Below are 25,483 nucleotides of genomic sequence, written 5' to 3'. Positions count from 1 at the left end.
TTATGATGATATACTTCTTAACAACAAGTCTGTATGTTTTTATTTCCATCAGGTCTGATATTGTGTTAAAGGACCATACCGGTGGTCTGGCTTGTTTAGCTCAGCGATTCCCCAACCTGTGAGCTGGGGCCCACTGGTGGGCCATGAGGATATTGCAAGTGGTCAGCATGTGCAAGTTGGGCAAAACACATATTGCATGTTTGTTTTTCATGATCAATGAAGAAAAAAGAAATGCTTTTGCACTTTCACTAAAGTACGTTGTTCTATAACCTTCCTGTCCTACCCTGGATTCAAACCCGGATCTCCTGCGTGAGTGCTGAAATTTTAACCACTGAGATGATGGCGTCTGCCTGCTTGCTCAGGGGTGAAATTGAATCTTGACCTTCAGGCAGTACCTCGTGTCAACCAGCCTTGTCAAACCAGACACAGGATCTAAATGTCTCAATAGAAGATCAGAGAGACCAAATACGACCACCTCGATTGTATAATCTGAGTACTTCTTCTAGGTTTTTATCCTTCTGGTTGTGTGTCTCCTTTGAGCAGCTCTTCTACCTGGGTTTCCTGATGTTCTACTCCTATGTGATTCTGGTGAAGATGCCACCAGACTGGCCTTCTCCTCAGGAGTGGGTGGTTATCCTCTACATCTTCACCTCTGCCGTGGAGAAGATCAGAGAGGTGGGTTCAACCCAACACCTGAAAGAGAACAAGAGTCCTCACACTGGATCAAGCTTTTTTTGGTTACCACCTAGGTGATGTTCGAACCTGGTAGATCTTCCTCAGACTGAGGAAGATCAACAGATTAAACAGAAAACCATTAAACAGATTCTGATACTGATTTTTCTTTTTTCTTTTCTTTCCAGATGTTTATGTCAGAAGCGGGAAAGATAAGTCAGAAGATCAAAGTGTGGTTCAGTGACTATTTCAACATTTCTGACTTTCTGGCCATTTTGACGTTCTTCTTGGGCTTTGGCCTGAGGTTGGGTGGAGACGACACTTTTGTCGGGGGGAGGACAGTTTATTGTCTTAATATCATATTCTGGTACGTGCGTCTCCTTGATATCCTGGCCGTCAACCAGCAAGCAGGACCATACGTTATGATGATTGCCAAAATGGTGAGTTGGCCTTAACATCAGCCATGTACGATACATTTGTATAATTTCTTATAGGGCTGGGCTTTATGACTTCAATTCAATATCACAATTATTTTGTACTACATTGTAAGACAAAGGATAATGCAAGGTTAAGTGACTAATCAGACTAATTCTAATTAGTTGATTATAAAAAAATCTATTTGTTCAGCTTTTTTACCTATTAAAACCGGGAGAGCATCTGTGTAATTTTAGATTTTAGCTGTATATATTGCTGTACTGTATAGGCGAGTTTTTCAGAAAACTCTTAGGATTTAGAACAGTGGTTCTCAAAAATAGCAGATATACAAGCTCATAGCGTGTCACTTCGTGCCGCGCTATGAGCTTGTACATCTGCTATTCATGAACATTTTTGAAAAATCTTTAAAGTGTTAGAAACATTTTAAATACATTTTTAACACAAATCTTCTCTTCTGGGGGTCCCTGGCACAAAACATTTTCAGATGGTGGTCTTCGGCCAAATACATATCATTTTGGGGGAGCTTGGCATGAAAAACTAGTGGTAGAAAGTAGAAAGAAAGTAGAAAGAACTACTGATTTAGAAGGCATATGTTGAATCAGCCTCAGGTCTTAACACTTAACCTGCCTGAATTATTTCAGATTTTTTGCAGTTTTATGCCAGAGATTTTTCATTAAAAAAAAAAAAGTACTCAGGAGACGAGATACAGAATTTTTACGTTTTAAGTTAACAAGGAAGTGGATAGGAGTCTAGATCTTCGAAAAATCATATCTCCTTGGTCTTTGGGTCAAATTAAAAATAAATAAATAACTAGTTTTTGGCAATCAAGTGATGGATTTGAAAAACGAGTTAACTCGTTCTAGGCAATCAATGTGTGGGTTAAGGATAAGAAAATTATATCAAAAAATGTTTTAATTAAACTGCTTCTGGATTATCCTACATGAGCAAGATTAAGTCGGTTATCGGTTCTAAATATCAGTTTCGATGTATTTTCGGTTAATTGCCCAGCCCTACATCCAGTGTAGTTCTTCAAATGCCATTGAATGTTCTGAGCTTATCTGACAAAATAGAAAACTACTTTTACTGTCCAGTTGTCGCTATGTTTGTGCGTTCACAAAATGGTTGATCATCTTAATCTGGACGTTTGCACTCTAGACAGCATTGTTCGTGCGCATTCTGTGACCAGGTACTGTAAGCATTGTGTTTTCCTAACCCGTTAACAACTACCAGACTTTACCACCAGCCCAACCCCTATCAGTCACTGACCACTAATTCTCAGGTTTCTAATCCCCTCCGTGTTGTGGGTTTTGTACAGATAGTCATCATCATAAGCTTTAGTTGAACCAAGACAGAATTCACACGTCCATGTTCAGTGCCACCGCTTGAAATGTTGATGAACCGAACATTGACTTGTGGATTCTGTTTTAGGCTCCATTTTTCCTTTCCATTCGGTGAGGTTTCATTCCATTAGAGTCTAATGATTAGAAGTCTGGGATCCAGAGTCATTACTGGCAATTTAACATTTTTAAATCTCCTTAATATTGATAATAAGGTAACAGATCAAATAAAAGATGAGAAACAACTCAAAATACTAGCACCTAAGACGAAACAATAATGAAACCATATCTGAGTCTAATATTTCCAGAATCAACCATACACCCGTGTATTGGTTACAATACACAGGTTTTTTCCAGAGGTTTTCAAAACAAATCTTAAGAATTCAGTCCTGATTATGGGTCCCTAGCTCAGCCATATTGGTGGTTACCAACAGTTGAAGTCCTATATGAGGTATGTGAACTATATTAAAAACAGAAATGTTCTACTCAAGTTAAAACGCTTCACACTAACACTTCACACTAACACGTTTACATACTGGCAATAACATCTAACATGTGTTCCAGGTGGCCAACATGTTTTATATTGTAGTAATAATGGCCATAGTCCTGCTGAGCTATGGTGTGCCAAGAAAAGCCATTCTGTACCCAAACGAGGAGCCCAGCTGGACACTGGCCAAAGACGTGGTCTTCCAACCGTACTGGATGATGTACGGGGAAGTGTATGCCTATGAAATCGATGGTAAGGAGGATGAGGATGGTAGGGGAGATTATGATGGTAAGGACGCTTTTATTCAAAGCTTCTCACCACAGCATGGCAGCTGATTGTCACTGAAAAATACCCCCACTATCGAATCAAACCCACGACGACCTAATCATCATCGCGCCCCCCGCACTACTCCTTCTGCCTCTCTCTCTCTGTCTCTGTCTCACAAAACAAGGTTTGCACAGAGAGAGGGATGGTCACCTCTGGTCTCTCTGTCTCACAGAACAAGGTTCACACAGAGAGAACCCCTCTCTCTCTCTCTCTCTCTCAGAAGGTTCACACAGACACACACACACACACACACACACACACACAGAGAGACAACATTGGTCTCTTGTCTCACAAAACAAGGTTTGCACAGAGAGAAGAGAGAGTCTACTCTGGTCTCTCGGGTAAGGGGGGGGGGGGGCAGCAGAGGGCGTGTTGCTTCACCGCAGCATTCAACGGACTTGACTCAACTGTTACGTGATCTGGATAAAAGGCTGCGATTAAGTGATCACCAGTTGAATCGGGAGCGTTTGAAGCTAAGGCTAGAACAAAACACCTGGCTTTGCTCCATGACCCGAGTTGGCAACCTGAGGTTTCACACACTCACCACAGCACCGCAGGCATTATGAGCTTAGATCTGAAGTGAGGAAGCGACCATTCGTCATGCTTTTATTAAGGGGAATTTATTACTTGGTTTGCGCGGTGGTATCACATACAGTAGTTAAAATTGCCTATCTACAAGAGCACATCGCGCTGCGACTTGCTGTGAGCTTGTAACTGCTACTTTCTGTACAAGACACGGCACGAAACCAAGTAACAATCGGGCAGTAGACAAGTCACACTGTGTGTATCGAATGGGGGAAATTAACCAAATGCTAGTTATTAAAAATCGACTAGATGGAAAGTCAAAAAATTCTAGGGCTATTCAAATTATTCTCAAGTAGGGCTGCTGAGCAGTATATCGACATAATACCAATATCGTGACCTGGGTTTCCGTTAGCCAGTATTTGCCGGCCATTGACCAATTTAAATGTTAATTGACCATTAAATATAATCATTTCCGGCCACCGTGGCCAGCTGGGAAAATGCTACGTTTATTATTTTATCATCGTTATTATTATTTGGACAAGCTTGTTTATTCTGTAGTACGACAGAGTCGCGCAAGCAGATCACTCATCTGTCCTCCTGACTTATTCTGTTCTTTTTGGCAAGCGACACCTCTACATGATGGAGTTGATGCTTTAGGACACTATAAATGCAGGAACAGATTGCATCTGTGATAATGTGGAAAGAAGCGCTGCGCTAAATGCAACAAGGTGTTCAGTTGGGTGGTTCACTCACTGCACACGTACGTATCTGCGTTTATTATATCATGGCCTAATCAGCCATGATATATTTACCCTTTGGCCGGAAAAGTTGAATCTTGCCAGTCACGGTGGCCGGCCAAAACATTGCCTATAGCGGAAACCCTGATCGTGATATGAGACTAGATATTGTCTGGATTTCGTCGTAATATGTTATATTTAGCTGATTATTAAAGACTATTAGTAAAGCTATGTATATTTCTGAACTTGCCTGACTGATAGGTGTTCTATTATATGCCTTGCCCCACTTAGTTATTATAGAGGCATTACTGATGATTATAAAAATTGTGTGAAAGCACCAATGATCATACTCACAATATAGCCCCAATATAGCCCCAGTATGTCAAGGTATTTGGTCAAAAATAACGAAATATTTGATTTTTGTCCGTATCACCCGGCCTTCATTCTCAAAACCAAATGGTAGAAACCCTTTTTGTCGAGCCATGCGATTGTTTGGCTGTGCACCGCTCCTGATGGAGCTTCTGTTTTGAAATCAGTGTGCTCACACCTCAAGTCGATGATTGTGTGTATCTCTATAAATGTGTATAATGTGCCCTTTCTCCACAGTGTGTGCCAATAACAGTGAGGCAGCGGTCAAGCCTCTGTGCACGGCAGGAGTGTGGCTGACTCCTCTGCTGCAAGCAGTCTACCTCTTTGTACAATATATTCTAATGGTCAACCTGCTCATCGCCTTCTTCAAGTAAGACCCAATGCTGTATGACAGACAGTGGTTCTCAAATTTGTTTATTTTCATGGACCCTAAGTTTGGTATGCGTTAGAGGCCATGGATCCCCACAACTCTGAGCGTGTATGAATGGAACCAAATGGACCAGTAAGGATCCAGTTGATTCCATTCGTACATTCTCAGAGTAACAGACCTGTAAGGGTCCATTTGGTTACTAACTATCAATTATTTAGCTGGGGATCCCCTGTAACCCTCTCAAGGACCCCTGGGGGTCCCTGGGCCCCACTTTGAGAACTACTACTGTATGAGATTAAATCACATAATAATATGGCATAGAGGGCAAAACCTGGCATCCTTATTTTGTGCATGTCATTTTTGCCAAAAATGTTCAAACATTTCAAAATCTTTCACCTTTCCACCCCGAAAATTCAGATATACAAGCTAACAACGACCACAAGCCTGATCACAAGCTTGTAGTTTGTTAATTTTCGAATCGCTGAAGTATAAAATGGGGCATAAGTGGTTAATTATCTAGACCAGGCATAAATAATTGCATTCTTTCCCGTCTGTCCTCCTGTCTGTGTGTCTGCAGATCAACCTCCAAACTACTAGGGCCTAGTTTCACCTGATCGCCTTGGAGCACTATTGTAAATGCCTATTATCTAGGCGATCATCAGCATTATATTTCTTGTGCAGGCTGCCAGCAGCCAAGGGACCTTGATTCCTGAATGTTTTTCATATCGGTCAACGATGACTATGTCTATTTATGAATGAATAATAGCCCTACAATACTGACTGACTTTATGGATCGGACTATTTGTGTTGTGTTCTATCCCGTGCTGATTGGAAGAAGTGTGTTCTCTCCCGTGTTGTGGTCATGATGTTATCCTCTTGTTTGTTGGTTCCAGTAATGTGTATCTGCAAGTGAAGTCCATCTCTAACCTGGTGTGGAAGTACCAGCGCTACCATTTCATCATGGCCTACCATGAGAAGCCTGTCCTCCCTCCCCCCTTCATCCTGCTGTGCCACGTCTACTCTCTTTTCTACTGCATGTGCCGGAAGAGGAAGAAGGAGAGGATCTACGGACCAAGTATGTACAGTGATTTATCAAACGTTTTCATTTCAAGGACCCCCAGTTTGGTCCATCCAATAGCACTTCACTCTCCCCGTACCCCTTCCTGCCACCTTCTGCCGCGATTGATGCTAGCAATTGGTCAATCTGGGAACCCATTCCGTAAAAGAAGGTTTACAATTTAAATGAAAAAAAGGTTTGCCTTTGAGGGTGCGTTTAGTATTATTGTTTAGACTGATGCTACGTTTTTGGTTTACCTGGATCCTAGTTTCTTGTGGCACTACACTTGCTTCTAAGGCAGGCTAACTCCAGCCTCACTGCAAGTTTTATTCAATATTAAACTGAACACAGCACAATGTGACACAGGTTTAAAGTCCTCCATCACCACATTCCCCATTCTTACACCCCCAGTCTTGTATCCATTATGTTATGTTTGTTTTGTCATTAGAAATGGCAGCTGCATGGAATGTAGCGATCTTTCACGGAAAACAAACACTGAATTTCAGACATTGCATGTTTTAGTCATCAGCGCTACCAACTCTGTACGAAGTGACACGGAGCCTCCAACAAGCAGAGTACAGCTCATTAACCTCAGATGGCCGGACTTCAAAAGCTACTCAGCTATATTACACTCACAGCTCATGTTATGACATTTGAATGGGAAATGAATTGTTGTGTCCTACAGATTTTAGTCATTTATTTTCCTTTTTTTCCCCTATGTATCATGCATTTTTGGTAGGTTGTTGCATCCCTAGTAGTAAGTCACTGTGTTATAAGCCGTCCACCACAGTCTAGTAATTATCAATACCGCTGTAACTCTCCTGGATGGATTCATTAACTAACTAGCATTTCTTGGACAAATAACAAACCATCAGAGAGATTTTCCCCCTCTCATCCAAGCCAAATGACATGTGAGATTGTTGGGTACGTAAGGTAGCTTCAAACATAGGGAAGTTAGCTGATCTACAAGCTCACAACGCATCGCTTATTTCACTAATTTTTGGGAGATTTATAGAAAATATTAATGTTTTGTGGAAATTACTACATTTTAATACAGCAACGCATTAATATTAAAAAGAAAATATAGTAATTTGTACTTAGCATTCTTAAAAAATATTTTAAGAGTATTTTTAAAAGCAAGTACTCCAGTTCTTTGCAAATTAGACAGAGCAACTTTCACTTTTAGTTGAGTTGTATTTGACCAGGAATATCTATACTTTGACTCAAGTACTGGGGTTGAGTACTTTATCCACCACTGGGGAGCGCTACAATTCTATCATCTATCTGTGATAAGATTGGACTTGACACAGAGGTTTCACATTCAGATTCAGATCAGCTGTTTGTATGAAAGACTACCACAATGATGGCTAGTAGCAGCCTTATTCCCTATCCTTGTTCTCTGCAGGGTCATGCCACTTGACATGACACTTGTTTGTTCTCACACAAGTAAAATAATAGTAAAATAATGGTAAGGCTGTGTTCCTCTGTCCTACAGAGCTGTTTCTGACTGAGGAGGACCAGAAGAAGCTGCATGACTTTGAGGAGCAGTGTATGGAGACCTACTTCCACGAGAAAGACGATCAGTTCCACTCGGGGAGCGAGGAGCGCATACGCCTCACTTCAGACAGGTGCCAAATATTGACTAATTTAGCTGGGGACCCCCTCAAGGACCCCGGGGGGTCCCCATACCCCACTTTGAGAGTTTACATTATTTTAAACAAACAAGATAAAAGCGGTACTACACCAAGATTAACTTGTGAGCTTGGACTGTATTTATGTGGCTTGATACACTTAAATAAAACATTAGATCTGCTAAACCGTTCCTATCAGTCATGACTTATTTCACATTTTTTTCAATTTAAAAAGTGTTTTTCCTCTGTGTTCTGTGGTGTGGAAATCTGATCCATGTCCTTTCTCTGCTCGCAGGGTTGAGACAATGTGCATCCAGCTAAAAGAGGTTGGAAACAGAGTTAACTTCATCAAACGCTCTTTGCAAACACTGGACTCTCAGATCGGACACCTCCAGGACCTGTCCGCTCTTACTGTGGACACGCTGAAGGCCCTAACAGCACAGAGAGCCTCTGAAGCCAGCCACGTCCATAACCAGATCACCAGGGAACTCAGTCTCTCCAAGAACGTGGTCCCCAGCCTTGGCCCTGGCTCCAGCACAGACGCTGGGCCTCTTTCTAAGCCCTCTCTGCTAGGGGGCAAACGTAGCGTAGGGGCCTACTTTGGCTCTTCCTTTGCCTCCTCCTTCCCGCAGGCAGGAGGCAGCATTGCGGAGTCTCTGTTCGGAAGTGGGAATGCAGGGAGAGGGATGCTCGTGGGGAGCAGCAGCCGGAGAGCGGGACTGGGGCTGGACCCCAACCTGAACCCCACGCTTAGCCCAGAGAGGAGGGGGCTGGCCGGGCAGGGGCACGCAGCTGCAGAGGCTGGCTCCTCGGCCAGCGCCGGTGCCTTTGCCCACAGTGCCACAGTGGCTGGTTTGACCCCTCCAGAGCTGCGTCTCAGAGGCCATTCTTTCACCCAGAGGCAGCTGACCCGTCCACAGGAGCCGGGCCTCTCCGACTCCCCCTCCAGCCTGCCCAACGTGCCCTCCTCCCCCGGGGCTCATTTTTATGTCAGCAGCACCCCATCCCAGCCCAGCGGCTCCAGCCACCCAGAACTGGCCCTCGCTGGGCTGTACCAGCATCCCATCCAGCCAGACAGCACCACGGTAGAATTCGGGGCTTTTGTGGGTAAGTATAAAAGGAAGGCTGAGCACGTGGAGGTGGAGAGAAAGCGGTGGAAGAATGAACACTGTGTGTGTGTGTGTGCGCGTGCATCTACTGCAGTGGTTCCCAACCTGGGGTCCGCCCCCCCCCCCCCCCTTGGGTGGGGTCGTGCAAAAATTTAAAACATTTTCCAAAGTTTTTCCAAAAAGGTTAAAAAAATGTATTGTATTACTATTAGTCATACAAGAAGTACATAGGTGCATAACGTGTTTGAAATGCACAAGATTGTGTATGCATGTGTTTGTGTGTGCGTGTATGTGTGGGGGTTCTCAGCTCGTGTCATATGTAAGAAATGGGGGTTCCAAGGAAAAAAGGTTGGGAGCCACTGTTCTACTGTTGTCATTGTGTCTGCTACCCCTCTCTGCTTGCTTGCTGCACTGACAATCTTGCAAGGACAGACAGGGGAGTGGGCAGGGTTTCTGCGGACCCACAAAAAAGTCTATAAATTAATGCATTTAAAAAATAAGGCCTTAAAAAGGCTTAAATACATGCTTAAAATGCCACAGACAGGTCAAATAATTTATTTTATTTTATTTTGTAATGTTTTTGTTATTGATAAAGCGGTCTTAACCACTTCATATTAGTTCAAATCCATGAACGACAGTTATGTTATTTTTATGAATTTATCATTGCTACACTAAATCTCTTTGAAAATAGATGATCTACACACTCACAACATGTTGTGTGCTTGTAGATCAGCTATTTTTAGCCAAAGCCCCCCTCCCCGTGAATAGGGATGCTAGGGTTTAAGTGCTTTCATTTAAGTCTGAGTGGCATTGAGAAGTTTTAAAAGGTCTTAAATGTAACTTACCCGAACCTGCAGAAACCCTGGTGAGGAAGGGGGGAGGGGGGTTGGTAAAAGGAGCGTTCTGTGACGACAAGAGCAGATCAGTCGCTGACGCCCCATTGGCTCCCGAGGCTGTCTGTCCGATGACCTCGTCATCGGTCCAGGGTTGTGCCCTAGCCCCTGCTGCGGTGCCCAGGAGACCCCGCGGACGACAACAGAACAAAAAGGGCAGTGTGTCTGAAGCGGCGGCCCCACCAACGGCCTCCCGACTGAGGCAGAGCAGGTCAGAGGACCTGCTTACCAAGACGCCGAGGCCCAGACAGCCAAACAGGACCAGAGGTTTGAGACGATGAAGCGCAGGGCTGCGTATGCTGGGTGCTGGGGCCTCATGGGACCCCTAGATCATCAGGGTCCCAGGGGACCTTTTCCGGTTTTCTTTTCCAGGCTTCTGTCTGTCTTTGTCTGGGCTTTGTGTGTTCTGTCCCTCTGTTGGGTGTTTTTGAAGGGCTGTGACCTGACTGGAGCATGAGTGATCGATTGTTTGTACGTTTGTTACCCTATTAATATGATCGGTTATGGATTTGTCTGACATTTGAAGATGTGGAGATGAGTTCTTTGTGAGTGTGTTTTTAGCTACTTAGAGTACTGTACCATATGGGTGCCATTTTGCCATATAGAAATCAAAGGGAAATTGATTTGAAAAAAATATGTAGTTGTATTTTGTTTTTCTATTCAACTTAACCACAAATCCCTTTATACTGTACTCATATTGCATTATAGTTCACAATGCATGCATCACAATACGATGTGAGCTTGTAGATCAGATATTTTATTTATTTCTGAAAAAGTTTTGACACTTTCATATATAAAGCCTACAACTGCGGTACTCGAAATAGACTAAAACAAACTTATGGAAATGTATATCTTAGTACAGTATTTGTGAATTCTAGCTATAAGCATGGTGGCAAACATCAATCCACACATTTCTACCACCTAAACATTGTGCATAAAGAAAAAGGTCTGAAATAATGTAATGTAGATGATTTGAACACGGTACATAATTATCAGACCTAAATTTACTCTTCAACTTCTTTCATGCCCATAATGACTGGCTAGCCACAGGTTTTGTAGCAATTTGTACCAATTGAAGAAATATTAGGCCTTAAATGTCAAATGTTCAAGCATTTTCAAATCGTGTATACTTTACACAACTTCAGACCATTTTCCAACTTCTTAATATATTTTACACTTTGGAAAAATAAATGCCAATTTACCACTGACGTGCACACAATGTTATTATTTAATGTAGTCAGGACATAGAGACAGTATGGAGCTCATCACAGTGTTATTTTAATTTTCTTCAGGACATAGAGACAGTATGGAACTCCAGCATTCATCTCCTAAAGACCTGTCCACCTCCAGCAGACAGCAGAGCCCAGTCATACGCCACAGACAACAGGTACTGTTCGTTCGTGCATGCGTGCGTGTGTGAATCTGTTACTTTGTCCCTATACCACTGTGTGCTCTGTCATCAAGGCCTTTTTCTTTGAGTCCTGCAGTGCTTTGCCATTTAACAGGACATCTGCAGGTCCTGGATGAAAAGATTACAATTGTGAAATATCGCATTTAAGTCTTAAATAAATTACACACTTTAAAAAAAGAATGGAATATATTTTCTTGGTACACTGAATTTCAAGTGAGTAATCCGGTAATCCAGTCTTTTCTCATTTCACCTGTGAAATTGGTTTTATATTTCATTAACATTATAACTGCTACAAAAAATGTGTTGCACACTGAAAATCAACAGTTGGGAGCACTTCCTATCCCCTTAACGTGCATGTGTCTCTCTCAGGGTCATTCTGAAGGTCAGGGTCATATCAGGGTGGTCAACTCGTACGCTGGCTTCACAGAGTTTGACAGAAGTCCTGCCCTCCTCCACCCCGACTCTAGTAAGTAAACACTCAACAAGGGGACTGTAACTTTCATGACCAGTGATGATTCCAACCCGGGTCCCCCGCACAACTGTTGAATTTTGTTCCCCCACTGAGCCAATAGAGCAGTGGTTCTCAAACTTTTAAATTTCAAGGCCCCTGAGTTTGGTACAGTATGCTTTAAGTCATAATCCATCCAACCTAAGAACTTTTTTCTGACCTGTCAGAAAAAAAGTTTTAACCTACCCTGTCCGAACTAGTTCTTACTTTGGATGGGAAGCATGTAGGGGGCTTTGTACACTCTCAGGGTTACAAACCTGTATGTGTCTACTTGGCTTGTAAATATAGATAATTTCCCCAGGGGTAAACTAGGTAGAGCCTGCAATAGAACATACTGCTTTATTCACACACAAAATTATGGATTTCAGCTTTATACGACTATTGATTATGATTATTCTTGTCTTTCTCTGTAGCTCTGAAAAAGAAAGAGAGGAGCCGAGTGTCGGCTGAAGACATCCTTGTTCACGAGGACCCCAGAGCTGCTATCCTGGTCAGAATACTGATTTTAACAAATTGTGTGAATTATTAATATGTTGATGAGCTTATTACTTATTACCGGTGGCAACCTCCACAGAATGTCCACTCCAGTCAGAACACAAAAGGATGTCTGTTAAACTGAAGGATTTATTACAGTCTAAGTCTTCACACTCACATCACAATTATGTACACACATTATTTTTATTATTAATACAAACCCCAATTCTAACTACTCAAAAACAGCAGATCTAGAAGCTCACAACGCTTTGCATCGTGACATGTTGAGAGCTTTTACTTTTGGTACTTTTAAGTACAATTATTTTGTGCTTTTACTCAAGTAAAGTTTTTTAATACAGGCCTTTTACTTGTAACAGTGTATTTCTACATTGTGGTATTACTACTTTTACTTAAGTAACAAATCAGAGTATTTCTTCCCCCACTGGTGTTGACACTGTAAGACTTAAGCCTTTGTAATTGACTGTACGTGTGTTTTCTCTCGTTCTACTGCAGGAAAGAGTTCAGGTGAAGTCGGCCCAAGCCAGCAGCCTGTGAGTATTCTGCTATTCACAAACACCACCTGCCATATGCACACACACGCCTACACACGCACATAAACAAACCACACATTAGGCTCTGTGTATAACTGTAGTCCCAGTTTTCAGAAGGTGGCATACCTGTTTTCTGTTCCTGTTCCCCATACTGTAGCTTCATTTCATTGTCTCAGCTGCAGGTTTGAACTGGAAACCACATGTGACTCCTACTCCTATACAACATGCACATCCTATAACGCAGCGATTCCCAACCTGTAGACCAGGGCCCACTGGTGGGCCATGAGGATATTGCAAGCGGCCCCCCCAATATTTGGCAAAACAGTACGACTTTAATGATAATATTGCATTAATTTAAACAAATATGTCATGGTATGTTTTCTTTAAAACCTTGAAAAATGAGTTTTCATTATGATATAGATAACTTACAGTAAACAATACTACGTTAGTTCCATTGATCCAAGCTGGAACACGATTGATTGATCATTAAAATACACATGGTCTGAAAATGCACTCGGCCCACCCATCTGACCACTTAACAAGTGGGCAGATGGGTGGGCCGAAAATACTTTCAAGATTTCCAAATGGGCCCTGATCCAGAAAGGGGACAACCACTGCCCTAGTGTCCCTATTTTGGGCATGTCATAATACACGAACATCCTGCAAAAGACAGCCGCTTTACAAGCCAGTTACTTACTTACTACACACACACACACACACACACACACACACACACACACACACACACACACACACACACACAATTAAAATATACAACACGCATATCGTAAAACTTCAGGCTCTAAAGAAGAAACAGAAAATAGAGTGGTTTATTATGAATCCTGTGTTTAGTTGGTTCTCTAAGTGTATGTTTATTTTGTTCTGTGTCCATGTGTGTCTCAGAAGAGCCCCTGGGGAAGAGGCCCTAAATGGTAAGAGAAACACTGTCACTGACGTAGTCTGACTACACACACACACACACACACACACACACACACACACACACACACACACACACACACACACACACACACACACACACACATTACTATACTTATGAGGACATCAGCATTTTAGGACGCCAATTTTATGAATATAATCTTTACACATTTTTTGCCATTTTAACCCTAACCATGAAGCCGAAAATAGCCGATCTTCAAGCAAAATTATATTTGTGTGTGTGGGATAATAATGTTGGTGTGTGCTTCCAGCTGCAGTGTGTCTCTACACGTCCCGACATGGCCACTTGGGATCCAGGAAGGACTGTGAGTCATCCTTAATTTACTAACCTTCTCTTGTTAAACTCTGGAGCCTGAAATTGTATTTGTGTTCTATTAAAGGATTTAAGGTCGGGGTGTCCCGATAGACAAGTGGTTAGGGTGCATACAGTACCACATGGGCACATAATGCACCAAGTTCCATTCCCAGCCAGCCATGCTGCATGTCATTCCCCTTTTCTCTCTGCATTTCCTGTATCTCCCAGCTGTCATTATGAAAAAATGTAATTGCTCGTCAAAAATACCCGTCTACAAGCTCACAACGCCTCACACTTGGGAGCTTGTAGATCAGCTATTTTAAGTGAGCAACACCATCGAATGACAAAGTATAAATCAGCCCCAGCTGGCACCTAGCAGTCAGCCACTGTCTATTTTATGGTCGGCCATAGCTGAATGCGGCAAGTTCTGAGCTTGTAGATCGGCTATTTTCAGTGCACAACACCTGCACCCTTGGGTGCAATGTGTTGTACTGGTCTAGTTGTAAAGGAGTGGAATAACACCATCTACTGGCAGGTGCTGTAACGGATCAGGGGGTTGGTCCCTCAAGTGGACTGATGCATTTGACACTACAGATCATTGACTGATGTTGTTTGACATGCTCATTCAATGCAAAGAATTGTGTGAAATATAAAGCAGCCCTGGGTTGGTTGTAATGTTGAGGATGTGCATCTGGAAACACAGTAGTTGACTTTTCTTTCTGCAAATCACCTGGAAAAGATCATGTCTACAGTATATCTGTGATTTTCGTGTTACAAACATTGCAGACAGGTTTTATTGCACTGCAGTGGAGCCCATCAGTGTGTGCGCAATTTTTAATAATATTATGTACCGTAATTTCCGGACTATAAACGGCTACTTTTTTCCCATGCTTTGAACCCTGCGGCCTATACAACGGTGTGGCTAATCTATGGATTTTTTTTTTACAGCTAACGGCCACTAGGCGACCTTCTAAATATATGGATTTTACACCTGCGGCTTATAGTCCAGTGCGGCTTGTATATGTACACATTCGTTTTTTTTCCCCAAATTTGGCTGGTGCGGCTTATATTCAGGTGCGCTTTATAGTCCGGAAATGATGGTATATATATTGTTTTTCGCCCAGCACCTGCCCAACTCTGAGGATTGGATATTTTAGAGAAGCAATAAGCCACATGATTTTGTGGTTTACCTTGAGTTTACAACAGCTAAGTGGGTCGACAGCATTCCACCTCAGGCGTCCGACGCCTCTTAGCTGTGGTAAACTCCACGGTAAACCATGGCCTCTTGTGGCCTATTGCTTGAACATACATTTAATGTACTGTATGTAATCTCTCCTTTCCACTGCAGCTATTGGCTCCCCCTTTAAGCCCATGGAGAGTTACCAGTACTCAGGTGAGTCACATATACCGTAATCACTTGATTTATTGAAGTATGTGGGGTTTAAGCACTTATAAATCTTTTATATGTATACGTCATTATGTAAAGTGTAAATTGAGGGTTGGAAACAAATAGGGTAACAAATAGTCACATGCTGGTGTATTTCAACAATGGATGGCTAGTTTATTTATCTTACTGGCCAATCTTTACCACTTAGCAGCCATTGTTGTAATCTCTAGGTAAAAATAGGAAGAAAGCGCAATTTTTATTTTTTTAAACAATCAGCACCCAAGGTGAATAAAAGGTCACTACCCTATATAAAGACTCCTTACTGTAATGCACTCTCCATATATGTAAATTATGCTTGTGTGTGGGTCTTCTCCTGATATGCATGTTGTGTGTTTATTCCTCTAGCTGTGGAGCGTAATAACCTCATGAGGCTTTCTCAGAGTATCCCCTTTACTCCGGTGCCCCCTAGAGGTAAGACCCTGCTATATATTAAATTTGAGACTTTTGTAACGAACCAAACGGCTTGAGAATTTATAATTTAGTGAGTATTTATGATGGTAATTGTGTAGAGACCTCCTGCTTCAATAGACATACAGTATAATGTTGCCCTGGCTTTGAAGAATCTGCAGTCTGCATTCAATACTATTCAGTCACATTTGTTCCATCAACTGGTGTTGTATGCAAACAAAACCATTCCAAAAAAACCTTCCCTAACAAAAAGAAGGTTCCAGCTGTTCTCCTTTCTATCCTCACTCTTCAAGGGACTTGCATTGAGATTGTGACTACCTATAAATATTTAGGTGTATAGTCAAAAACCTTTATTTTAAATCTCATGTTGATAATCTTGCTGTCCTGTCTTTTGTTAAAGCAGGAGGAGATTTGCTCTTGCACTTATGGTTTAAAATGTGTTAGCACTTACACTTACATGTATCCTATTATACATTTGGCAGTGGGTGCATCCACACATGTACGTCAAGTTGTCGCACGGAAGTCGGAAGTCCCGTCCACTCCCATGTTATAGGAAAGACCGGAACTTCCGTTTTTTAACTTAACATGGGAGTGGATGGGGCTTCCGACTTCCGTACGACAACTTGACGTACATGTGTGGATGCACCCACAGCGCGCATGCGAGGCTGTGCGTGTGCGCCGTATTTCATACAGGTCCTACGTCGAGTTAAAACCGTGCCTGTGCCTCTGCTGTCTGCAACAGAGCAGCCACGCAGCCACAGGGTTGCCAGGTTTCGCGAGACTAACAAGCAATGCACACACCAATTGGATCCATTGGAATTTTTGGATTTTTTCCATTTCCTGAAAAGTACCAGTTTTGGATATACAAGGTTTCCACCCGACAGCGACGATACCTACAATTGTGAGCCCTGACACAACCAACCCTGTGGGTGCTTTGCGTCCCTCAAGGTGAGCCAGTGACAGTGTACCGCCTGGAGGAGAGCTCCCCCAACACCATCAACAACAGCATGTCCTCCTGGGCCCAGCGGGGCCTTTGTGCCAAGATCGAGTTCCTCAGCAAGGAGGAGATGGGTGGCGGGCTGCGGCGGGCCCTCAAGGTGCTCTGCACCTGGTCTGAGTACGACATCCTGAAGCCTGGACACCTCTACATCGTCAAGTCCTTCCTGCCGGAGGTGGTCCAGACCTGGCAGAGCATCTACAAAGATGACACCGTGCTGCACCTTTGTCTCAGGGTGAGGGCCTATGTGTAACTTCATGGGGGATCTCAGGAGACACACACACACACACACACACACACACACACACACACACACACACACACACACACACACACACACACACACAGAGACAGAGACAGACAGACACAGACAGACAGACAGACAGACACAGACAGACAGACAGACAGACAGACGTGTGCACACACATTTGTATTACTATACCTGTGAAGATGTCAATCATTTAGGAAGGTGATTTTATGAATGGCATTTTTAACCCTGACCATAAAGCCAAAAATAGAAACGGATCTGTGCACGACACTGGCCCATAGCGAAGTGTAAATCAGGCATAACTCCAATCCTAACTCCTAAACATAACCTCTAAATGTCTAATCCTTCTCCTAAAAAAAACATGTACACACACACACACACACACACACACACACACACACACACACACACACACACACACACACACACACACACACACTTAACTTGATGTGACCTTGTGTAAATGTTTGTCATTACAGGAAATTCAACAGCAGCGCGCTGCTCAGAAGCTGACCTTTGCCTTCAACCAAATCAGACCCAAGACCATCCCTTACTCCCCCAGGTACATGGAGCTGTCAGTGGTGGAAAGGGATACTTGGCTATTTTTTCCAAAATGTAAAAAAAATAATAATAATAATAAATCTATGCTTTGGAAAATGGTCTGAAGTATACATGATTTGAACATGCATGGTACATAATTATCAGACCTAGATTTACCCTTCAACTTCTTGTTTATGGCCATAATGACTGATGAAATATTAGCATTGTTGAAAAAAAGAAAAAAAAGTTTTGGCCAATGTAACATTGACACAATGTTTAGGGGCAATTATCCTGTATCCGAAAAAAAGAAGAAGAAAAAACACACCAATGGAAAAAAAGCTTTTGACGAGTTTGTGTGTGTGTGTGTGTTCCCTCTTTTGAAGGCCGTTGTTGTTCTTGCGTCCACACACAGGTTCCTGGAGGTGTTTCTGTTGTACTGTCACTCGGCTGGCCAGTGGTTCGCCATTGAGGAATGCATCACCGGAGAATTCAGGAAGTTCAACAATAATAACGGTGATGAGATCGTCCCCACCAACCTCCTGGAGGAGACCATGCTGGCCTTCAGCCACTGGACCTACGAGTACACCAGAGGAGAGCTGCTGGTGCTGGACCTGCAAGGTGAGCCCCACACGCACCTGGCTTCCATTCAACAACAACCCAGATTTGGCTCAAACAAGGGGTTAAACTGCTACTGCTATGCCACCAAAATGTGGAACGCTAGCAGGCTAGTGGAACGCCCTACCAACAGTCATAAAAAAGTGTGACTACTTACTCTCTTGTTTTTGTAACTGGCCCCTGTAAAAAGTCTAAGCTCATCACCAGAAATGCATAGAATAGAGAATAGGAGAATCCATTAATTCCCATGTTTGTGCCGAATTTGGGGGGGAAATGCGATCAGTGGAGCTCCCCCTCGTGTTGTGCCCATGGGAGTTACTCACTCTAGTGACGTAGTTCGACAGGTACGTGGTCACTAGTCCCTTGAGTATCTTGAAGACCAGGCCAATTGCAAGTTGCTGTACTCTGTCCTCTACCCTGAGCCATCCCTCCCTCCCTTACAAATTGAGCAGGGATTAGGCGAGTCCTAGGTGTGAGGTCTAGTAGTAGTCCAACTAGTTGATTGATGGAGGTGCATTGTCTGCAGTGGTCTGTTAATGATAACTGTGGCCATTATTGAAAAGTAACAGACTGCTGAATTCAGTGATTGACCCATCAGAATCAAGCATTCAACCAAGCCTTGTAATAAACTTGTATATGAGATCCCCAATGCAATAGTTGACATTTGATCCAATGCAAAGGCCTCATTATGCATAACTCTAGTCTAGGTTGACCTTGTTGTAAAAAAGATATGATGCTGGGGTCAAAAGGATAAACAAGTGAAATTGGAAGTGATGACACAAAGAAATGAGCAGATAAAATTGGAACTGGAACACTACACAATTTAAACTGATAAATGGGTACTCTCTCTTGAAAATACCTGATCTACAAGCTCACAATGCGTCTGAGAGTACTTCTTCCACCATTGGGTTACAGTGATGATATGTGTGTGCTTTCATAGGTGTTGGGGAGATTCTGACTGATCCATCCGTCATAAAGAGTGGTGAGAAGGGGTGAGTTGTCTGACATTACTTATAAGCATGATGTAGCTCCAGCGTTGCAAACTTAACATCAATATTCAGGGTGGAATTAGCGGGAATTTATGAGAAATGACAAAGGTGTTGTCATTGGAGCCCATATCTCTGCCTGGTTGGCTAACCCGACCCGTTGGCTTCAATGATTGGCTGAGTTTTGCGTCACATTTGTGCCGCTTCGCCAATATAAATGGCGGCTTGTGAGAAAATACGAGATAAGCCTGAGACTCTAACATGTCAGACAACATGTGGAGTATTGCACAAACGGGTGTACAGTAATCCCGACTTGCACGTGGCGCCCAGTCCAAGACTAGACCGGTCTAGTCTTATTAAAATAGATTATTCTTCATATGGATAGTTGGATTAACTGTTGCACCCCTACTCTCAGGGCTCCATATCCTCTCCACGGACTTGGTGGATGTCCGACTCTCGGGCCTCATCTTCAGCTTCCCAGCTTGTTGAGGATGGCTCTGTGTCAGGCTCAAAAAGCCGCAAGTTTACCTCAACTGCCACTGCTTTCTGAACCCTTGCATTGGTCAGCCTGTTGTGTACCTTGGTGTGAGTGTTCCCAAACAGGGACCAGTTGCACTCGGAAGCGGCTGATGTTGGTGTAGGGTGACCTTATCAAAAACCCAAACCGGGACCCTTAATCACTTTAGTCCAATTAGAAAAAATACTGAAAATAGCCGATCTACAAGCTCACAATGTGTTGCATCGTGATGTGTTACATTTGCTATTTTCGCTACTTTTGACAATTTCTTCGTTTTTGTTTTTTTGTTTTTTTTCACCATGTATATTCATCAGGATGGGGGACAATTATTCTAGCGCTTAGCAAACCTAGTGACTGCACCTTTCAACAGATGTGTACATAGTAGACATATCTTGGTCAGTCGCTAGCATCAATCGAGAAAGAAGTTGCCAAGAAGGATTACAGTGAGAGTGAAGTGCTAGGACGATGGAGGCAATAGGGTTTTGAAAGTCCCTCGGATCCATAGCTCAATTTGAATGGAAGTGCAGCTTATCCAGAGCAACTTACAAAGTGCAACAACCTTGTTTGGTATTGGTGTGGGCATGGCATGCTGTTTTAGGGGGCATGGCGTTTAAGGGGGGCGTGTTTTTTACGCAGTGGGCGTGGCCTGGTTTTTGACCTGCTTTTAACCAAAACATGCCATAAGACCTAGTATTGCTTTTATATGTATTTCCCCCGAAGATAAGTTCACTATTAAAAGGTGCAATGTTGTTTTGTTTTTTTTATTGTGCAAATTTCCTAAAATACCAAACTTACCTTTTTACAGACCATTTGCAGCCCTTCTGCTTATTAAACCCTTTTCACCTGATTTTATTTGAATGCATTTACTATTATTAAAGTACTATATTGTGTTGATGCTGTGCAGGTCATATGACATGATCTTTGGGCCTGCCAACCTGGGGGACGACGCCATCAGGAACTTCCGTGCGAAACACCACTGCAACTCCTGCTGCAGGAAACTCAAACTTCCTGGTGAGGGACAATCCCATGTAGCTTCTGAGCAAATTCTAGTGTTGACAGCCCAACAGATGAAACACGCTAGCCTATAGCAGTGGTTCTCAAAGTGGGGTCTGGGGTCCTGGGGCGGGGGGTGGGGGGGGGGGTGTACTAGGGGGTCCCCAGCAAAATGTGTTAATATAGTGTCAAAATAAATTTAACCACTTTAACAATTTTATAGTTTGGCTAGATTGGCTATTCCAGGGGGTCCCCAGATAAATGATGGCTAGTTGGGAATCAAATGGACCCTTAAGGGGGTTCAAAAAGCGTAAGACATTTTGAACTTGTGGTTTGAGGTTGTCTTTGCTGCTTAGATGTGAATGTCATTGTCGTGATTTTTTATTAATTGCAGATCAAAATCACACACAGTGAACACCATGACAGCCAACAACCATGTGAGAATATTGTGGTGTGTCGGTTGGGGGGTATGGGGGTAGGATGGGGTTTGGAGTTATGGGGTGTGGGAGGTGTGGGGTGGCGGTTGGGGGGTGGGGGGTGCATGAGGGTTTGGGTGGGTGGGGTTTGGGAGTTGTGGTGTGCTAGTCGGGGGCATGGGGACCGGGGGTTCTGGGAGTGGGGTTAATGGGTGGGGTGGTATTTGGGGGTATGAGGGTATGGGGTGGCATGGGGTTTTGAGTTATGGGGGTTGAGAGGTGTGGGCAGGCAGTTGGGGGGTATAGCCTATGCCATAGGCTATACCCCCCAACTGCCTGCCCACATAGGCCCTATGGGGTTTGTGGGAGTGGGGGAGTATTGCAGGTGGTGGGTATTGCAGGTGGTGGGTATGGGGGGGATTATGTTGAGGGGGGCATGGGCCAGTTAGGCCGGATCATATAGGATAGGGTCTTTGCGATGCGACCAGGGTGTCCCCAGATAAGTTAGTTAATATAGTGTCACAATCATAGTTTGGCTAAATTGGCTCTTCCAGGGGGTCCCCAGATAAATGATGGATAGTTGGGAACCAAATGGACCCTTAGGGGGGCTGTAACTCTGAGAGTTATAGTGGTCCATGGTCTAATGCGAGGGTTCTCAAAGTGCGATCCGGGGAGCCCCAGGGCCCTATATATGTCACAAAATCTTTTCAGATGGGGGTCCACGGTCAAATACATGTTAATAAATATTAATTTAGGGGTCCTTGATATGAAAAAGTTTGAAACCACTGGTATAGCACATAGGTTATTGTTCAGACTGGTTATGTTCAAATCAGATTTTTGACCTCTCCAGATTGTTTTTTATCAAGTATGAACATTGGAAAAAAACACTTGAAAAGTCTACTCCTCGGAGCTCAGGTCTCCACCAGGCCGGGTTGCCTAACCAGTGCCCACAAACTTTGGGTTATACCCACTTGGAATGGGATCTGAAAAATCTAACTCATACATCTTTATCACATGACCCCAGAGATAATGTGCACCGTTAGTTGTGTGAGTTTTGGACAAAACCTCTAGGGGTAGTAGCAAAAAGTGTATTTTATCGCAGGTTCTCAAAGTCCCCAAGGGTCCTTGGGGGGATACCAGGGGGTCCCCAGCAAAATGTGTTAATACAGATAGCAGATATACAAGCTCATAGCGCTATGAGCTTGTAGATCTGCAATTTTTGAACACAAATCCTTGCTTCTGGGGGTTCCTGGCACAACATATTTTCAGGTAGGGGCCACATACATATCAATTTGGGGGTCCTTGGCACGAAAAAGTTTGAGAACCACTGTTTTAACGCACTATGGCAGAAAACTTAATCGGGCACAAACATGGCCTATAAGTTGTGTCATGATCCAAGGAATCCAGTCCGTGTGTCCGTTTGTCCGTCCATGTGTCCTACTGTAGGTGGTTTGACATGCGATTTCAATCTGATTTCTAAACATGTGTCTCAGGCTGGACACTCTGAAGCATGATTTCATACTTCGTCGTACGATTGTGTCGCGCTGGGAACTTGTAGATCTGCTATTTCAGCCAAGCGACCGTCACACGACAGAGTATAACGTCTGTGTCGGGTGGAAACCTCATATTTTCAAAAATGTTACTTTTCAGGATTCAAGTTCAAAAATAGCAAAAGTAGCAGATCTAAAAGCTCAAAACGCGTTGCTTGTAGATCTGATACTTTTGTGTGACGCTGCAGTATGATCAAGTAGTGCATTCATTTACGGAAAAACACAAAAAGTTGAAATATGGAGGTTTCTGCCCGAGAGCAACGATAAATTAAGCACCTATGTTGTTACCACAGCAACCAATGCTTATGCAGGCCCGGCGTAATGTACAGGGCAGGCTTTAGGCAAATGCCTGGCCAAAAATGAAAAAACACTGGACTATTGCAAGTAATGGCGCAGAAACGGTGTCCAAATTTCCCACATTTCCGCAGCCAATCTACAAGCTCACAGCGTGACGCGACCTGTTGTGAGCTTGTAGATCGACTATTTTTGCTATTGTTGACACAATATTTAAGTGAAAATGAAACTGCTTAAGTTTGTCTGTGGGGTTTATACATATTGAACCGTTGAAAAGTATTAACACATCCACCGCCAAGGGCTAATCTCATAATGTACTCACCATTGCCAAGGTTTTATTGTTGTTTTTTGTTTTTTTCAAGTCGCCATAGGCCCCGTTAAAATCCTTTAGAATCCGCGATCCACTGTCTGTAAACATCGTCCACATGTCCCTTTGTGTACTCGTCGAGACCGCGTGTCAAAAGGAGCCGCCATGTTTGAGTTCTGACCGTTTATGTTAACATGGGAAATGCGAGGAGGAAAAACTACACTGGTTAAAACATGGTTTTAGTGGTGTTACTTAGAATAGAGGCCGACGGGAGACAAAAAACGGGATATTACTTCCGGGTCACTTCCGGTGGTGTTACACTGAAAATGGTCCCCCTAGAAAATTGAAAAAAAAAAAAAATCGAAAAAAAGGAAGAAACACCCGGACCGTAGGACTACGGTCTCGGCGCTTAACAGTTGGATTTAGCGGACCGTAGGACTACGTTCTTGCCGGTTAATGTGTTAAGAAGAGCGACTAAATGACTAAATAATAACTACATTGGATCCATTGGAACAAAAGGTTCTTTTTAACATTTCCTGAAAAGTTTCTACCAGACAGCGACGGTTAAGACCTTCTCTTCTTCTGTGGTGTTTTAGATCTGAAGCGGAACGAATACACGCCGGACAAGGTGACCTTTCCCCAAGACGACCCCCCCCATGACCCCGGGGGCGGAGTCAAGGAGTCCCGCCAGTCAATGAGACTCATGCTGTGAATGGTTCGGGTTTGAAACCGCCATGTCGACGGGACGCGGTTGATTATTCACGATCCATTTTGGTCACAAAGCCCCCATTGGACGAGGTAGCTAAGTGCGAAATGCCACAGCCAATCAACTGGAAGAGCCACACACCCTGTGTTTCCATGGAAACTGATGATGCATGCCTATTGTTACTTTTTTTTCTTGGTCCCGTCAGACGCTGTCAATCACACAAATCACAACTACCCTCACCACTTTATATGTCATATTAGGAAGGAAAAAAAGTTTTAAAAGATATTTTTTACAAGTTTATATGTTATGAGTATGTATATATATATATATATATATATATATATATATATATATATATATATATATATATATATACACACATATATATATATATATGAAATGTTTATAAACAGGTACAATATCACTGCGGAGGGTCTAGTATTTATTATTATTGATTTATGAAAAGTTGCCTTGTAAAAAATAAATACAATAAGTTAAAAACAAAAACCTATATGTCACTGGTTTTCAACCTTGGATCCGCAGACCAACAGGGAGTCCAAATGGAACCTTACGGGGTCTGCAACTCTGAGGGTGTACAAATGGATTTGTACACTCTCGGAGTTAAATAAACACTGAGAATGTTTATTGTGTAGATTGGGGTCCCAAAGATTCAAAACCATTTCCGTTTGTACACTGTTAGACCCCTAGTGGGGTCCCGGACCAGGCGTTGAGAACCGTGTTGTATGTCAACTCTGTTACAGCAGGTATTAAAAAGGGAAAAGCCTGCTGACATTCACACATCATTTTTATAAATGTATAAAAAAAACATGTATCATTACCTTTTTTTTGTTGATACTCGATGAAAAGATATACATGAATTTGAAAATCTTGTAAAATATGGGCAGATTGCAATGCAACTTTTACAGTACAATGTATAATTTTATTGTATTGAAGTCTTGAAATGTGTCCACCAAAAAATTGCTGATAAGTTTTTAATGTTACAAAGGTACTATTGCCATATCTTTGTCATCAACTATTGTGTATGAGCAAATTACAATCTAATGTATCTTATAGATACTAATATGTGGCACGAGCTGAACAGATTGAAATATTTTATGCTGGGGAACTGAGAAACTTAAGGGTATTGGTGTATACATTTTGTACTATATATCATTTTAAACTAATAAAATGCTTTCAAAATGAAAAGATCTGTTTGTGGTTCCCTTTCTCAAGGCCTGCCCAGGTGTCAAGCTATATTTTTTACAGTAATATGTATTATTACCCATATACT

The 25,483-nt window shown here is 42.8% G+C and overlaps 1 protein-coding gene across 5 annotated transcripts in view; it reads left to right on the top strand.

Annotated features, from left to right (window-relative positions):
• trpm7 (transient receptor potential cation channel, subfamily M, member 7) overlaps positions 1–25,424 on the top strand; it is a 70,135-nt gene extending 44,711 nt beyond the window's left edge. For 2 of the 5 annotated variants that reach the window (XM_084052195.1, XM_084052193.1), the window contains exons 20-41: positions 544–675; positions 861–1,112; positions 3,009–3,183; positions 5,127–5,259; positions 6,153–6,334; positions 7,812–7,944; positions 8,243–9,054; positions 9,914–10,216; positions 11,242–11,336; positions 11,730–11,826; positions 12,282–12,358; positions 12,856–12,893; positions 13,797–13,825; positions 14,105–14,158; positions 15,497–15,541; positions 15,941–16,006; positions 16,952–17,235; positions 17,748–17,830; positions 18,221–18,426; positions 19,364–19,415; positions 20,831–20,937; positions 24,083–25,423. In XM_084052195.1, coding sequence (XP_083908321.1) covers positions 544–675; positions 861–1,112; positions 3,009–3,183; positions 5,127–5,259; positions 6,153–6,334; positions 7,812–7,944; positions 8,243–9,054; positions 9,914–10,216; positions 11,242–11,336; positions 11,730–11,826; positions 12,282–12,358; positions 12,856–12,893; positions 13,797–13,825; positions 14,105–14,158; positions 15,497–15,541; positions 15,941–16,006; positions 16,952–17,235; positions 17,748–17,830; positions 18,221–18,426; positions 19,364–19,415; positions 20,831–20,937; positions 24,083–24,198 — 3,471 coding nt within the window. In that variant the 3' untranslated portion in view covers positions 24,199–25,423. Of the gene's footprint in view, positions 1–543; positions 676–860; positions 1,113–3,008; positions 3,184–5,126; positions 5,260–6,152; positions 6,335–7,811; positions 7,945–8,242; positions 9,055–9,913; positions 10,217–11,241; positions 11,337–11,729; positions 11,827–12,281; positions 12,359–12,855; positions 12,894–13,796; positions 13,826–14,104; positions 14,159–15,496; positions 15,542–15,940; positions 16,007–16,951; positions 17,236–17,747; positions 17,831–18,220; positions 18,427–19,363; positions 19,416–20,830; positions 20,938–21,313; positions 21,357–24,082 lie in introns of all 5 variants that reach the window. The other 3 variants (XM_084052196.1, XM_084052194.1, XM_084052197.1) reach the window with 3 other exon arrangements.
• Positions 25,425–25,483: the final 59 nt, after the last annotated feature.

The sequence above is a fragment of the Gymnoscopelus microlampas genome (genome assembly GCF_963454915.1).
Source record: "Gymnoscopelus microlampas genome assembly, chromosome: 1".
In the NCBI taxonomy this organism is placed as follows: Eukaryota; Metazoa; Chordata; class Actinopteri; order Myctophiformes; family Myctophidae; genus Gymnoscopelus; species Gymnoscopelus microlampas.
This window is presented reverse-complemented; position numbering and strand designations above follow the sequence as displayed.